The sequence below is a fragment of the Schizosaccharomyces cryophilus genome, assembly GCF_000004155.1.
Source record: "Schizosaccharomyces cryophilus OY26 unplaced genomic scaffold supercont4.2, whole genome shotgun sequence".
In the NCBI taxonomy this organism is placed as follows: Eukaryota; Fungi; Ascomycota; class Schizosaccharomycetes; order Schizosaccharomycetales; family Schizosaccharomycetaceae; genus Schizosaccharomyces; species Schizosaccharomyces cryophilus.
Genome location: NW_013185625.1, coordinates 1081703 through 1097476, shown reverse-complemented (window position 1 = coordinate 1097476; position 15774 = coordinate 1081703). Strand labels below are relative to the sequence as shown.

General features: G+C 37.4%; 8 protein-coding genes across 8 annotated transcripts; 2 read left to right on the top strand and 6 right to left on the bottom strand.

The window, feature by feature from the left end:
- Positions 1–326: 326 nt before the first annotated feature.
- Positions 327–1865, bottom strand: SPOG_02030 (nicotinic acid plasma membrane transporter; the record flags this gene model as incomplete). Its single annotated transcript, XM_013167134.1, has 2 exons — positions 327–1126; positions 1184–1865. The coding sequence occupies 2 exons, from the start codon at positions 1863–1865 to the stop codon at positions 327–329; spliced, it is 1482 nt and encodes a 493-aa protein (XP_013022588.1).
- Positions 1866–4583: 2718 nt separating this feature from the next.
- On the top strand, positions 4584–6597 carry SPOG_02029 (phosphoglycerate mutase family protein). Its single transcript, XM_013167133.1, has one exon. It carries the CDS (start codon positions 4809–4811, stop codon positions 5472–5474), a length of 666 nt encoding a protein of 221 aa, XP_013022587.1. The 5' UTR covers positions 4584–4808; the 3' UTR covers positions 5475–6597.
- Positions 6598–7139: 542 nt separating this feature from the next.
- On the top strand, positions 7140–12015 carry SPOG_02028 (NADPH dehydrogenase). The gene has a single exon (XM_013167132.1). It carries the CDS (start codon positions 7318–7320, stop codon positions 8491–8493), a length of 1176 nt encoding a protein of 391 aa, XP_013022586.1. The 5' UTR covers positions 7140–7317; the 3' UTR covers positions 8494–12015.
- On the bottom strand, positions 8409–9590 carry SPOG_02027 (FAD binding oxidoreductase). The gene has a single exon (XM_013167131.1). It carries the CDS (start codon positions 9308–9310, stop codon positions 8720–8722), a length of 591 nt encoding a protein of 196 aa, XP_013022585.1. The 5' UTR covers positions 9311–9590; the 3' UTR covers positions 8409–8719.
- SPOG_02026 (alcohol dehydrogenase Adh4) lies at positions 9529–11463 on the bottom strand. Its single transcript, XM_013167130.1, has one exon. The coding sequence runs from the start codon at positions 11189–11191 to the stop codon at positions 9851–9853; it is 1341 nt and encodes a 446-aa protein (XP_013022584.1). The 5' UTR covers positions 11192–11463; the 3' UTR covers positions 9529–9850.
- A 309-nt stretch (positions 12016–12324) lies between the features above and the next one.
- SPOG_02025 (pantoate-beta-alanine ligase) lies at positions 12325–13194 on the bottom strand (the record flags this gene model as incomplete). Its single annotated transcript, XM_013167129.1, has 1 exon — positions 12325–13194. The coding sequence occupies one exon, from the start codon at positions 13192–13194 to the stop codon at positions 12325–12327; it is 870 nt and encodes a 289-aa protein (XP_013022583.1).
- Positions 13195–13215: 21 nt separating this feature from the next.
- On the bottom strand, positions 13216–14016 carry SPOG_02024 (3-methyl-2-oxobutanoatehydroxymethyltransferase; the record flags this gene model as incomplete). The annotated part of the gene is made up of 1 exon (XM_013167128.1): positions 13216–14016. One exon carries the CDS (start codon positions 14014–14016, stop codon positions 13216–13218), a length of 801 nt encoding a protein of 266 aa, XP_013022582.1.
- A 343-nt stretch (positions 14017–14359) lies between these two features.
- On the bottom strand, positions 14360–15700 carry SPOG_05309 (uncharacterized protein). Its single transcript, XM_013167485.1, has one exon. The coding sequence runs from the start codon at positions 15403–15405 to the stop codon at positions 15010–15012; it is 396 nt and encodes a 131-aa protein (XP_013022939.1). The 5' UTR covers positions 15406–15700; the 3' UTR covers positions 14360–15009.
- Between the last annotated feature and the right edge of the window lie 74 nt (positions 15701–15774).

Here is a 15774-nt window from a genome sequence, read left to right as displayed (position 1 = left end):
CTTTTATCTCTTGTACACTACTTGTTCTTTTGTCTTTATTTCGGTTTTTTTCATACTCCTTCTCAATTTATTTGATACACTTGTTCTATTTTTTGATATAATGATACTTAATGTTTGATAGACCTAAATTTAATTAAATTATCTGTAAAACCAAAGTACACGAGAATACAGAACAAAATCATCACTAGACCACGACGGGATAGGAATATTTAGAAGTACATGAAAGAGAAGAACAAGGTCGTTATCCTAATAAGAATGCAAAAGGGTATTCAAATAAGGAATCTAATAGAAATAGTTCGTGATAGGTAAAAATATGTAATAATTGTTTACAAATAGTAGCGAAAATCATCAGCATAATCTCCAGTCAAAGTAGGATCATACTCACCACGGGCACATCGTTCGTCACGTTTTTTATTAGCATTTCTTAAGGAAAAGAATAGGACAATATAACCGATTAAACCTACTAAAACACAACCCAGGGTAAAAGAATGACCCAGAATATACCGGGGAGCATTTGTGGACCGGTATATTTGACCGGCAACAATACCAGAACTATTGGCAATGGTTTGTTGAATTCCAATTGCAGTCGCTCGTTTGTAGTGTCCTGCAACATTATTGTTGAGCCAACCCAAATTCATGCCTGGGCCTATATAGCAACCAATGGCGACAATAAAACAAGCTGTGAACTTGGCTGCATTTGAATTGCTAGCTATAAGAATTATGTAGCCGACGGCTGCAATGATAGAAGCACTTATTAAATAGGGCGAACGAATCTTTGTACGATCCGAGGCATTTGCAGCTATGAGAAAAGCAATAACTCCGGCGATATATACAGGGATTGTCATGTAATTTGATTGAAGACCTGTAAATCCTATTCCTTTGACAATAGTTGGTAAGAAGGAGGAAAAGCCATACAAGACCATATCTGCGCAAAACTGACTAGTAGCAGATACATATACCTTGAGATCTTTGAAAGCTTTGCGAACTTCTTTCCATTCAAATTTCTGTTGACCCAAGTATCGTAGATTAGCTTCCTTGCGAAGACTAGCAACTTGTCTTTCTTGAGGATTCAAGAACCAAGACTTTTCCATGTCGTCGGGTAGTAAAAAGAGTGAAAGAGGAACCCCTATAAAAGAAATTAAGCCTTCTACAATGTAAATCCATTGCCAACCAGCTTTATTACCGACATGGACTTGTTCAAGAGCGTAGGCAAAGAGACCACCAAAGGCGCCAGCTAAGCCAGAAGCGCAAAACAAGTAAGATAGACGCTGGCACTGTTCTTCTCTCGTGTAAACAGTAGTCAAATAAAGATTGAGGGCAGGAAACAAGCAGCCCTCCAGCAGACCAAGAATAAGGCGGGTAACGATGAGACCGCCATAGCTAGAAATAAAACCAGAAAATAGGACAACTATACTCCATGCAAATGAAATGAAGGCCAGCATGCGGGAGGGTCGGAAGTGTTTTACAAGAATGACGCTGGGCGTTTCGACGAGTATGTACAGGACATAAAAGATACTAATGGCAACATTGAGTCGTTCATTATAGAGATTCAAATCCTCTGTCATGCCAGCGACAGAAGCATTGCCAATGTTTGAGCGATCCAAAAAGGCCATCAAATACAAAAAGGCGATGATGGGCGAAATGACGAGGTCCATTTTTTTGAGTGCACCTTTTTCAACGCTTTTGTTAATGACATTGACTACTTCTCCCGTCTCGACTACGCCTTCTGACTCGAGACTATCAATGTTCTGTTGTAAACTATGCTTTTTCTCCGTGTTACTAATGCCATCATGAGTTGAGCTCGCTATGCTCTTAGAATAGGAAGTTTCCATAGACTCTAACTCGTCCATTCTTTCAAGAGTCATAATTTATGCTATTTCTTTTCTCTTTACAATAAACAAAATAAACGATTCTAATATAGGCCAGAAAAAAAAGGCCACAAAAAGCCTAAACAAGATACAAAAAAACTCCTATGAAAATCCTTTTTTTACTTATAATGTCATGAAATCTTCGTTTCTTCAGGTTTGGAGTGGTAGTATCCTTAAGAGTTGACAATGTCAATAGAGGCTCCAAGGAGCTTTATCTCTTCCTTATGAAGGATTGTAAGCTCCTTATGAAATATGATGGCTCACATTAGATACTTGCTACTTGACGCTTTTCTTTCTTCCCTTTTGTTTCATCGATAGGGAGCTCTCAACTCCCGACAATGGACTCGATACTATCAGTTACTTCTGAGGTAACACCGATAAATAGTATGAGTTTTATCTTCATCAGGCAAATTACGTTCCTAAAGAGAATCATTGAAATTAAGTGATGAAAATGTAAACAAGAAAAAGTATGTCATCAACGAAAAGTGTGTTTCCGTATCCAAGGAACAGTTGTTTGTTTTTGTGGAATTGAGTAAAGCTAAACTGAATGATGCTGTGCTGTGCTATACTTTGCTGCTTGAAAAGTCAAAGCAAGAAGGTTCCATAAGGAAGCGTAAAAAAGTGATTGATCCAAGGTAGAAGAGTGGATCTTTGAAAGTTCGTTGTTAACGGTCGAAAATCCCTTGGATAAAAAACACCTTCGTTTTGGATTTCTGTACCGGTCTTACTGACGGCTGGTAAGAATTAAGAAGAATTAAGATTGGTTTGCTTTCAAGCTATTAAATATAGTTGAAATTTCTGTTTAAACTCGCTTGTTTGTGAACGTTCTTGACATTGCTTCTGTTTCAGCGCCGTTCGAGCATTGTGCAGGAGGAAAAGGAGGTTTTCGACATCAGCAATGTCCCAAATTACATGAAACGATTTCAACTTTCTCCCAAACAACATTCGACAACTTATTCGCAATCGGCAATTTACTGGTTCTACAACGGGCTGGGCAGAAGGCTATATCCAAGCAAAATTTTTAGTTCTACGAGCAAAATATGCTGATGATTTTGGCAATTTGTGTCTTTGTAACGCACTCCTGTGTTCTTTGCTTGGAGAGACAGTTGCTGGTGATCCCAGGAAGCTTTCCCCTTCAACTTAAGCTGCGAATTTCAATTTTGCAACGGACATATCATTTTACTGCGAGTACATCAACGGCAAATTCTTCAAGGAGTTAACCTGCATTTCAAAACAGTGGAGCAACTCTTATGTTGGGTTTTTGATCGGCTGTTCTTTTTTTCTTTGAAGCGGCTCTTGTTGTTGCCAATTTGATTCCTCGTCATCTCCCCAGTGGAAATCCTCTTCCTATGTCTAAGACAAATCTCCGTCTTTGCCCGTCCGGAGTCATTTCAGGTATATTTGTCTCCATGCATCCCTACCGTAAAAAAGACATTATGAAATAAAATATTAGCCGTCCAAATCCGTAAGATCACAATTTATCTGCAAATATTTGAATTATGGAAAGATTCCCCCTAAAACCATGGAATTTCGTTTGACGTCTTGTTCAAAACATGGCAGACAGATGATTGCTTGAAATTGAATTTTGATAGAACAGCTATATGACGATTTACCTACTTTATACGCATGAAAACTTCATTCAAAACATATCTCACTTTTTCACTGTAGTCTTCTTTGTGCTCCTATCCTATGATTGTTTACGAGCGTGAAATAACGAAGTTTGATGCTCACATTAATGAAAAAACTACGAAAGCTACAAGTGATATTTGTACCTTAAAATCTACCAACATGGACTCAAAACCTCTTAATTCTTTGTTTGTTTCGGTTCAACTTTTTTGTATACACTTAATTAGCTGTTATTCTCTTTAAGTTGAGGACGATATCTCAGCAGCTCGAGCATCGTAAATAACCCAACCACTGTGTTCTATTTAGTGAGAACACTCACAATTAATTTTCCTCTAGTACCTAATCTAGGAGGATATGTGCGTTATAATCCAAGGATAACGGGATTGTCTAAAAATGGACTGAGCGAGTTAGCAGTAGTAAACTCCCTAAATATCGTCTAAACTGCCTTTAGTTTTGCGATGGCGTTTGCCCTTGCAATCCACTAGTTCTATGAGATAGTAATGTATTACTTACCACCTATACCTCTTGCCATGTAGAGCCAATTGCCTGGGGCTGGGAGGGCGCAAAGCAAATAAGCAAATCGGTATCGACAACGTAATGCAACCTGAATATCGTTTCCCGATAAAATTTCAAATCGATGAAATTCCTGTCTTTTGAGGATGTAGAGTTACGGTTCAAAACGTTGTTATGATGTCGAAATTACCAGCACCTGTTTACTCTCATAAACCCGGTTATATGTTTACTACTGATGAACAGCACCGGCATTGATATTTGTTTCTAAGACTGTCTAGCTCGTGAATGTTTTCATTTTTTGTGAGATATTGCTTTTATTATTGATATCGCATGATTGCACCTTTTCCATCTGTCTCCTGAAATAGAATTTTTCCTCTCCTTCGTTCCCTTTTCATTAGACAATAGAATAGAAACAAGTAGGTAGGTCATGTGCTTTCATATAAAAAAAAAATAAAAAGTTATGATCAAATTCCTTAAGATATATGTCCTTTGAGCAAAAACAAATGCATTCACGACATGCCGAATCCAGCTGCAATTTTTTAGTTCCATTCCTTTCTATTTTACAGCTTTCTTTCTTTTTATTCTATTCTTTTCTCGAGTCTTTACTTTTTTTTTACTTTTCTTTTTTTACGTCTTCAGTGTTTCAAATTGGGTCATCATTACATTTGTAGATTCGCTTACTTTGTAATTATTTTAGCGAAACTTTATTTCACAAATGAAAAAGTGCCGTAAGTGGTTGGTAATAATTTCACATATCCAGCTTTCTTGAACTTTTCCATTCTTCAAAATACCTCATTGAACATGACTACCACGAACTCACCAACAGTGTCGAAGAAGACTGTGTATTTAATCCGACATGGACAAGCGCTTCACAATGTAGGCCCTAATGAAGACCATTCGATCCGTGATCCTGTTTTAACTGACTTGGGAATTGAACAATCCAAAGAATTATCAAAGCAACTGGCTGACAAAAAAATAAAGTTTGATGCCATTGTTTGCTCTCCAATGCGTCGTACATTACAAACTATGGAGCTTGGCTTGAAGGATTATCTGGCAAAAGAGGGTGTTGAGAAAATTCCTGTTTATGTCAACCCTTTGTTTCAAGAAGTAGGCAACTTGCCGTGTGATGTTGGCTTGGAAGTCAAAGAACTCTCCTCCTTGTATCCTCGTTATGATCTCAAGTACTGTGTAGACGGTATTTATCCAGAGAAAAAAGATATCTATGATGTCGACGTTGACATTAGCGGTATAAGATCCAAGTATGCTTTGGAATACTTATCTGCTCTTCCTCACGAGAATATTGCTGTGATTAGTCATAGCGCCTTTATTCGCTTCTTGTTGAAGAAAATCACTCGAGATGTTGACATCAACTTTTTACCTCCTGAATTGACTTTTAACAATTGCGAAATTCGTGAATACTTTTTGAAGCCTGATGGAAATGAATTTAAACTTTGCGACGTTGAGTAAATTACAGAAGCCCAGTAACTTATCATGTTTCGCCCGGTCGTTCTTTACATCATTTACAGAAGCGATTATGGACCATAAGAGACAGAACATTTATGAAATATTCATCTTACGAATTTTGTAAATATGAATTTTTTTCTCGATTTCTCGATAATGAATGTGGAAATTGATTTGATACTAATGAATATACTGGATAAGTCTAGTTTGCGCTTTGTTTCTACTCACGCCTACCAATCCGTGCAAAGAATATAGGATACTCTAATTTGAATATTTATCAAAACTACTTGTGTGTTGTCTTTCAGAGGAAAAAGGCGTTTGGCTAATCAGACGCTTGCAGAAACAGTCAAGAGTCATCAAAGTAAAATAAAAAATGAAAGAAAATTTGTTAAATCCCAAAGTATGCTCACGCGCCAGAAATAACTTATCCGCACAGAACTGTCATGAAGTATATTCCTGCATACTGAATTTCAGCAAGTTTAAAATATATCCTGCTTATGAAATATGTTGAAAGTGACCGCATTGAAGCCAATCTTCATTGCATGTTTCATTATATAACATCTTTGTTGGTTTACTTTAGGGTAAGATGCGAATGACAATGCAATAACAGCGAAAGAAACCCTTCATACAGACTTGCGGTCAGCATTCGTACTAAAGCTAAATAATAAAGTATGAGTAGGGGATTGACAGAAAGGATTCACACAAAATGCCTTTCTTCTCTTTTTTCATCGTTTAAAAAGCGAAGTGACAAAATTATAATATACGAACAAGGTATTGGTATGGTTTGTGTACAAAGAATCAGGAAAAGAATATGTTATGAGTTACTGAAGTATTGTTCGCTGTTTATACATTTGGATTAGGGTGACAACTAAATTCCAATATTTTGAATACTAAGTCAATGAATAGCAAATCTGAGAGGTGATGTACAAAATCGATATTCAAGCCAATTTAGAAAACGCTTCCTCTTTAATGCTTTAGGCATATTTATAAAAAAAGAATGAAAGCAACGTTCTCAACCTGAAGGAATTTTTTCAATAGAGCACTGAAAAAATATATCGAGAAATGAAACTTATAGCTTACCAAAAGGACTTAAGCAGATGACTTCAAATAGACAATTATGAAATATGATTTTCTTTTTTTTTGATGTTATGTTTTCATTAGATTCCTTGTTTTAATTTCCAAATTCGATGATCTTTTACATTTATCTATTCACCTTGCAACACTCAAAAAGGGGTACAAAGGAGTAGTTTGAAATATCATATCTTCCATCGTTTTATAGCGTCTCTGGAAACATAGACATAGACATAAACATAAATGCTTATAGTTTTACCCTAAGACAAAAAAACATTGAGATATGTTGCTCGTTGTCATTTTTGTTTACGGTTTACGTAATTTCAATGAAAACAAAAACAGAGAAATCAAAATCATTTGTACCTGAGGAGTAACCTATGAATGAGAATTTGACTATGGAGAACTCAAAATAAAAATATATCCTTTTATTATTACGTCTTGGCTTTTCAAATTCAATTCTTGACCCTTGTATCAAAAAGAGACAATGGAGCGTAACAACTTTCGCTAACAGATGAAACTAACTTAGTAATTGAAATTAATAATGAACCGGGATGCCTCTAGCAAATATCAATTGAACAAGAAGTAACCGCCACAAACTATAGTCAAGTTTCGCCATCAATGTTATTCTAGATATAAACAATTGAAGTCTTACTTTTTTTAAAAAAAAAATAAGGTAGTATACTTTCAAATGGATTTCATTTTTATCTATCTTAAATACTTATATATTTATTCGCAACTATTTTGAGACTTGTAGTTTTCAGATTGTTACATTGAAGATATGTCGAGGAGCAAACTGTTCAAGCCAATTCAAGTGGGAAATATGTTTTTAAACCATCGTATCGTACACGCTCCTATGACTAGACTACGAGCTACTGATGATGGATTCGTTACCGAGTTGATGACCAAATATTATACTCAAAGGTCATGTATCCCAGGATCGCTATTAATTTCAGATGCAACATTTGCAGGAGAAAAGTCTGGTGGATACCCAAATAATCCTAGATGTTTCACGAAAGAACACGCTAAGGCTTGGATTCCTGTGACGAACGCTATCCATCGAAATAAATCATATATGTTTATGCAATTCTGGCCTCTTCCGGGTGAAATTAAGGATGAGTATAGAAATGATATCCAGAGATTAAAAGAAATTGCATATAACGACTGCCCTATGGATCCAGTTGGCTTGCCTGCTGGTGTCGAGTCCTTCGATACCGTTCAGGGGATTAACATATACAAGAAAAAATATATGAGCAAACAAGATATACAAGAGCATATACGGGATTTTGTCAATGCAGCTTCTTTAGCCATCCATGTGGCGAAGGCAGACGGAGTGGAGCTTCATCAAGTGAATGGATTTTTGCTAGATCGATTCGTCCTCGGCGGTTTTGGCAATCAATGTGATCCAAATTATCGTGGATCAGTTGAAAATCGGTGTCGATTTGCTCTAGAAGTCATGGAAGCTGTTGTTCAAGAAATTGGACAAGACAAGGTTGGATATAGAATCTCACCGTATTCAGCTTGGATGGAACAAATCGACAGTGTAGAGACCCATATATACCTAATGAAAGAGATTTCCAGGCGTTTTCCGAAATTGGCTTATGTCCATGCAATTGAGCCCCGACAATATTGGAATGGTCATATGATGTTGAAGTCCGAGTTGAATACGTCTTACTTACAGAATTATTGGAAAGGACCTTTTATTACTGCTGGTGGCTATGATCCTGGATCAGCAAAGGAAGCTGCAGACGAGCGAGGTACACTGGTAGCCTTTGGCAGACAATTCATTGCCAATCCAGATTTGGTATATCGTATTCAGTATAATTTGCCTCTAAACCCTTACAACCGCTCTTTATTTTACGCACCCAAAAATCCTTTAGGCTACATTGATTACCCATTTAGCCAAGAGTACCTATATGCAACGAAAGGAAAAAACAATAAACACACACAGGTGTAGTCAAAACATTTTTTTATCCTTTTATTTTTTCTTATCGCCTATGAAGCTACATTGTTCCATGATTCATTTTGGCCTTTGTTTAAAATGGTATCGATATCCATGATCCAATGCCGACACATAGCAAGTAGCGAACGTAATTATTGTGAAAGGAAAAAGCATACAAAAGAACGACACCCTATCACTCCAAAAATTATCGGGTATAATACAAAAGTGAGACAAAGTCCCTCTAATTCGAAGCAAAAACCTTTTGTAGATGGAGCTTATAAGAGGAAAGATAAGACTCTACCTGAGGGTTTTTGATGACATCGTTCACCATGAAGGAAGGTAACCCGGTCATTGCTAAAAATTCGTGAGCCTTATGAACAGGGTACAAAACATTATCGGCACCGCGGCCATCAAAGAAGTTCCCGAATTCGTTGAATGCCTCAAAAGGAGCATTCCAAGTTGTGGAAAACATGTAGTGTTTGCCATGGAGAAGACCACCTTTACCATAGTTCTTGGTTGGATTTACACGAGAACGGCCGTCGCTTGCATAGAGCTTTCCATATCCAATAGTAAAGACTTCGTCGATGTATTTCTTTAATGGCCAAGGAACACCCATCCACCATCCAGGGAATTGATAGATGACAACATCAGACGAAACAAACTTTTCAACCTCCTCTTCAACATTATAGCCTTTTGTGACGGTAGTCTCTTGAATGGAATGGCCTAAACCTGTCAAGGCCTCTTTGGCAACACTTTGAAGTGTCTCGTTTAATTTGCCCTGGCTATGGCCAAAAGGGTGAGATCCATTAACAAGCAAAATTTTCAAACCCATTTCTTCGTCTAAAAATTAAAAATAAGAGCGTAACCGTTAAGTGTATAGACAAAATGGCCGACCTATTTAAGTGTGCGGAAAATGACTACTTCGTTACTTTGCTTATTCAGCAGCCGTCTGCTCAATTTACCATCATAAGTAATTTCATTCTCTAAATTAGCCTTTAATAAAAGCCAATTTTGGAAATTTATCTTCGCTGTTAAGAAGCTTGCGGATTTCGCAAGAGGAAAAATAGTCGTATAGAGAAACTAAGTGATAAGTTTGCATGTAGTACTTACTATGAGAGAATTTAAATGACAGAGATAAAAAAAAAAAAAATTAAAAAATGAAAATTCCATTGCTATCGTGGGGAATGTAGAAATACAGTATATACAATATAGCTCGAGAAGGAGCTAAAAAAACATAAAGGAACTACTAGTCAACATATCTACAAAGAAAAAAGAAAGATTGACAGAAGAAGCGATGTAGCCATCTGGCTATGAATATGGATGAACAAAGGAATGAAAAATGAAGGGTATGAAGAATGGAGTAATAGGCGGTTTAATAGGCAGCAGCAAAAATAGACTTGACTTCGTCCAGGGTAGGTTGAATAGGGTTGGTAGCACCACAAGCGTCCTTCATAGCATTCTGAGAGAGGTTGTCAAAGTCCTTTTCAAAAACGCCCAAGTCTTTGAGATAAGGGTTGACGCCCACTTGCTCGTTCAACTTTTGAATCTTCTCAATAGCAGCCTGGGCAGTGTGTTCTTCGCAGCCAAGTTGAGCAGCAACGTCGCCCAAACGAGCAGCGGCTCCAGCATCCTTTGAGTTGAACAATTGGACGTGAGGAAGAAGAATGGCATTGCAAATACCATGGGGAATATTGTAAAACCCACCAAGTTGGTGAGCCATAGCATGAACATAACCAAGAGAAGCATTGTTGAAAGCCATACCACCAAGGAATTGTGCATAGGCCATCTTTTCTCGAGCTTCTTCGTCTTTGCCATTCTTAACAGCGCGATTCAGATATTGACCAACGAGTTCCATACACTTAAGGGCGCAGGCATCGGTAATTGGGTTGGCAGCGGTGGAAACATAGGCCTCGACAGCGTGTGTCAAGGCATCCATGCCAGTTGCAGCGGTCAAAGAGGGAGGAAGTCCATACATAGTTTCGGGATCGTTGACAGAAAGGCAAGGCATAGTGTGCTTGTCAATAATCGACATTTTTATATGACGAGTTTCTTCAGTGATAATAGCGAACCGGGTCATTTCGCTGGCAGTTCCAGCGGTAGTGTTGATGGAAACCAAAGGAAGTTGAGGCTTTAGCGACTTATCAACGCCTTCATAGTCAGCAATTTTACCACCGTTGGTAGCAAGCAAAGCAATACCCTTGGCGCAATCATGAGCCGAACCACCACCGATGGACACTATGGAGTCACAGCCGAATTCCTTAATGAGTTTTAATCCATCCTTAACATTGGTGACAGTGGGGTTGGGCTGTACACCATTGTAAATATAAACAGTAGAACCCCTTTCTTCCAAAAGCCCCTTAACTTTATCGCAAAGACCGATTTTAATGATGCCAGGATCAGTAACAATTAATATTTTTTTGTAACCACTCATCTTTATTTGATTAGCGGCTTCGTTAAGACTACCTTTGCCAAACAAGTTAAATGAAGGAATGTAAAACGCGCTGACAGAAGAAGATCTGGTAGGAGTACTAGTGGAAAATAAATTGTAATTCGAAGCTGCGAAAAATCTTCTGCTAAATTCAGAGCGACATGATTTCCAAGGCGAGGAGCGTCTACAACAAACAGAAGACGCTGCCGTGGAACTAAAGTGAACAGAGCGAACGTTCTGGCTCAACAAAGGTTGGGCACGAGAAATCCAACGATTAATGAGCATAATGGGAACGAAGGACAATGTTTCAAATGTCTTTTTTTTTTCAATAATAAATGATTTAATCTATAGACCTGGGTCTTTTTGAGCAATGATTCTAGCTAATAAATAACAATCAAAGGAGCTAACAAAAATGCAACAACATAAAAATACTTTTTTTGCTTACTTTTGCGATTTCTTTTGATTGATCAGATTTGCTTTTAAATGGAAACCAAAGTTTAAAAAGCACCAATCAGATATATAAGGATTCTCAAATATGAAAGGTATATGGCTAAAGATATCGATGCTATCGTGGAGAGTAAATTTAAATCTTTTTTTTCCTATGATTTGCCTACTCAGAGGCGGAGAGTGAAATGCGTGGATAAAATTTTTCCTCGGTTCGCTAAACTTGATCCAATCATACGGCAGGAAACACATCAGCACATACGTAGTGCAAGATTATATAAAATGATTTGCGAGCCTTGCAGATCATTTTCCGTTGAAGAAGGAAGCTGTAGTCTTAAAACAAAATTCTTGGAAGGAGGACCATTCGTAAGAAAATTAATGAAAAATTACTTTTTAATTTATACGAAAAATTCCCAATTTAGCTCTCAACCAGAATAAGGTCGAGCTTTTTTTTTTTTTCTAAGATCGACGCACATTCTTTGCTTACAGTGCGGGACAATTACTTTGCTATTACACAAGACACGACGATCATCAAATGTCCGAGAGTAGATAATCTTGATATGAAAAACGAATTCTCTTTTCCCTCAAGATTATATCGGTCCTTGAACAAGTCGATTGCACCGTAAAACCTTTGTAGTATAATATATTACTATATCAAAATATTTTGAAATGATCCGAAGAAAAACAAATAGATGGAAGTTTCCCATACAAAATGGTAGTCGGATTGTATTTACAAGAAATTAGTTCAATTTTTCTTACACAGACCTTACTGAGTAATAAGATTTATTAATGGACGTAAAAGATTTCCAACAATGATGCCATTTTTTTTTTTATCGTTCAAAACTTTATCTAAGAATACGTTCAGTAAAATTTCCTTTGCTTGAATTTGAAAAAGTCAAAGAAAATTCAACATTTTTCCCTTTTGCCTTTTTGTTTTCATACACATCAATTGTAATCAAATTTCACGTTCGTTCTCATTTTATTTCGTTATCATAAGGGCAGTTAATCTGGATGTTGTCAATTAATCTTGCCTTGCCTAACCAAGCTGCCGCAAGTAAGACCATGCGCTTTGTTTCATGATTGCAAGATTCTAGGGTATCAGCGTCTCGAATTTCAATTTGATCTGGAAGAAATCCAAGCTTGCGCATTTCGGTATTGGACTCTTGAAGCAAGGTAGCAAAGTCTCGCTGACCTTGAGTCACTTTCCTCACCATTGCAGATAATATCTTATATAAATCAGGAGCGACCCTTCGTTGTTCCTCCGTTAAATAACCATTTCTAGAGCTCAACGCTAAACCATTGTCACAACGAACAGTCGGAACGCCAACAATCTCGATACCAAAATCCAAATCCGTCACCATTTTTCGTATAATCGCCAATTGCTGGAAATCTTTCTCGCCAAAGCATGCCACATCCGGTTGTATTATATGGAATAACTTGCTTACAATTGTTGTAACACCACGAAAATGACCTGGTCGACTAGCACCTTCCAGCATTTCCGATAACTTTGGAGTTTCCACGAATGTAATACCTGCGGAACCAGTTGGATATAATTCTTGTGCCGTTGGCGTAAAAACTAAATCAACAGAAAATTCCTTTAGCTTTTCGTAATCATCCTCTAAAGTATGAGGATAAGCATCCAAGTCTTGTTGGTTGTTGAATTGCATAGGATTGACAAAAATGCTTACGGCGACTTTTGTTCCCAGTTCTTTTGCCCTTTTCACCAACGTTAAATGTCCCTCATGCAAGTTTCCCATCGTCGGGACAAATGCAATCCGTTCTCCTTGTTGTCGCCAAAATTGAACTTGTTTCCGAACCAAATCTTTTTTTCCTTCAATAATCATTTTTGAATTTTTATTTAAGTATTAATAGGTATGCTCTTTTGCTGGATAAAGCCCTTCTTTCACTTCTTGTATGTATAGTCGGACGGCAGCTCGTATGTCCCCGGTTCCGCTCAGAAAGTTTTTCACAAACCGTGGAGCTTTTCCACTGGAAATGCCCAGTGCATCATGCATAACAAGGATTTGACTATCTGTGTGTTTACCAGCTCCAATTCCAATCGTAGGAATCGAAACAGATTCTGTGATTTGCTGTCCTAACGTTTCAGGAATGCATTCCAACACTAATATTTGAGCTCCAGCTTTTTCTATTTGCTTTGCTGATTCCAAAATCTGATTAGCAGCAGTTTCATTTCTTCCCTGAATCTTGAAACCTCCATAAATATTCACAGCTTGAGGCGTCATTCCAATGTGTCCACAAACAGGAACGGATCTTTCAGCCAGTTTTCGAATGGTGTCATAAATCCAACTTCCACTTCCTTCTAGTTTGACAACATTTGCTCCAGAACGCATAAGAGATGCTGCGTTTTTGCATGCGTCGTCCGCATTGCTATAACTCATGAATGGCATGTCAGCCATCAACAGGCAATTGGGTGCACCGCGTCGAACGCTTCTAGTATGGTAAGCAACATCGGAAACGCTCACCGGTAAAGTCGAGGTGTGGCCTTGGGCTGCCATTCCTAGCGAATCTCCAACAAGCATAACCGGCATTCCCTGTTCTTCAAATAGCCTCGAAAAGCTGGCATCATAGGCAGTAATACACGAGAATTTTTCTTTAGCAAGCTTCCACTGACGAAGTACAGAAGTGGTAATTGGTTTCGTCAACATTATCACTAGAAAGGCGATCCGTACGTTTTAACCTTCAAAATCAATGGATTAAAATTCCTTTTTTGTATTCAAAGACTTTTACGCAAAAGTATAAACTGAACGATTACCGAAAGAATTGTTTCTCAGAGAAAACTCAAACTACGATGGAAAGACGATTCTCTTGGGTATGGTAGTGAAGACGGCACAAAACCGAAAAAAGCGGCATTCATAAAATTAGCTGCAGGTACTCTTAATTTTTCTAAAAGACTAAGACTTTAAAGAAAGTCATATTTTTTTGGGGATCATAGTGGAAGTTTATGAAAAGTGAAAATTTGACAGTTGCTTCAGGTATTCAGGACACATGAAAGCAATGTATATAAAACGAAGAAATTCCTAAAAAATTTAGGATAGGCCTCATTATACGCGTTCTTGCAACTTGCTCCTCTGACAAACGAATTCACTTCAGCTACAGTTGAAGTACCCTAGGTTTGGGATTCACTTACATTGCATGGCTATTTCTCTACATTAAACAAAATGAAAAGGTGTCATTACAGGTTTACGGTCCAGATTTTCAAACAAAAAATGACACCCATGATGATGATCAAAGCTGCTCTATAAACGGATGTAAAGACCTTTAACAAGACACGTCTCTTTCATCTGCAAATATGATTCCTGTACTTGAAAGGACATATATAATACATTCCTATTTGTTGAACTTTGACGGAAGACGAACTTGAGTGACTAAATAAATCCAAAAATCACAACAAGAGAGATTTAACCGGAAAATGGAATTCAATGTAATCTTAGACCAATCTACAATTTGAACAAAAGGCGCAGAAAGAAAAAAACACAAATAAATTAAAGACAGAACCAAACGAAAACCCTTACCATACGAGGAAAGATGCGCCAAGAAAAGAATAATTAGTTAAACATTCCTCACCAAGAAATTAACTGAGGTTCATACAAATCCAATGTGCCAATCTTTAGGAAACTTTGGGGTCGCTTTTTGTTTCGCTATCGGAAAACTTTGGAACCTTGCATCCATCTTAAAAAGTTATTTCGTATGCTCTGATTTGTTTCAAAAACTTGATGCTTTATGGTTAGTTGTAAGTGAATTGACAAGTTTGATTGGCATGACATCGATGGAGATGAAAAAGACTTGCAGCATCCGATGTTTTTTGGTGAAGAACTCTCATGGAGGAATTGTACCATCATATTTGGAATTGATATACAATGGGCCCGATAAATTGAAAACGAATTCGCAAGTAATGGATAGGTAGAGTCATTCATACTCGCAGAAGTAATATTTAGGATGGCTGACAATCGCCAACACCTTGGCTCGTTTCCCTTGGAATAAAAGCCAGTATTTGAAACGCAAGGACCACCTGTATCATCGCTAAGGAGCATCATACCAGATTGTATCCAGAATAGAAGGATGTTCTCTATTTTTGTTACTGAAGCATTGTAAAGGAATGAAACATCCTCAACAATTTGGAATCAAGGGAATTGCCAAACAATATGATTCTATTTGATTTTTAGTTTTAATTTTGGGAATTCTCCAAATCCAATGATGCTCTACATTAGATGTTTATAAAGGATAAGAATGTATATCTTTCAACTTGATTATTTCGCAAGTTAACTGATTAGGAACGTCAACATGCATCTTGTATTTACTCTACTATAATTCAAAGAAAGATCGGAAAACATAAGTTCCATCTGTAATACTAGAGGCATTTAGAATTGCGCTTTGCTTATTTACTAATAATTGTCCCTAGCGAT

What these genes read in the sequence shown, in the direction of transcription:
- SPOG_02029 (XM_013167133.1), top strand. Translation starts at nt 4,809, where the DNA reads ATGACTACCACGAACTCACCAACAGTGTCGAAGAAGACTGTGTATTTA.
- SPOG_02026 (XM_013167130.1), bottom strand. Translation starts at nt 11,191, where the DNA reads ATGCTCATTAATCGTTGGATTTCTCGTGCCCAACCTTTGTTGAGCCAG.
- SPOG_02028 (XM_013167132.1), top strand. Translation starts at nt 7,318, where the DNA reads ATGTCGAGGAGCAAACTGTTCAAGCCAATTCAAGTGGGAAATATGTTT.
- SPOG_05309 (XM_013167485.1), bottom strand. Translation starts at nt 15,405, where the DNA reads ATGATGCTCCTTAGCGATGATACAGGTGGTCCTTGCGTTTCAAATACT.
- SPOG_02027 (XM_013167131.1), bottom strand. Translation starts at nt 9,310, where the DNA reads ATGGGTTTGAAAATTTTGCTTGTTAATGGATCTCACCCTTTTGGCCAT.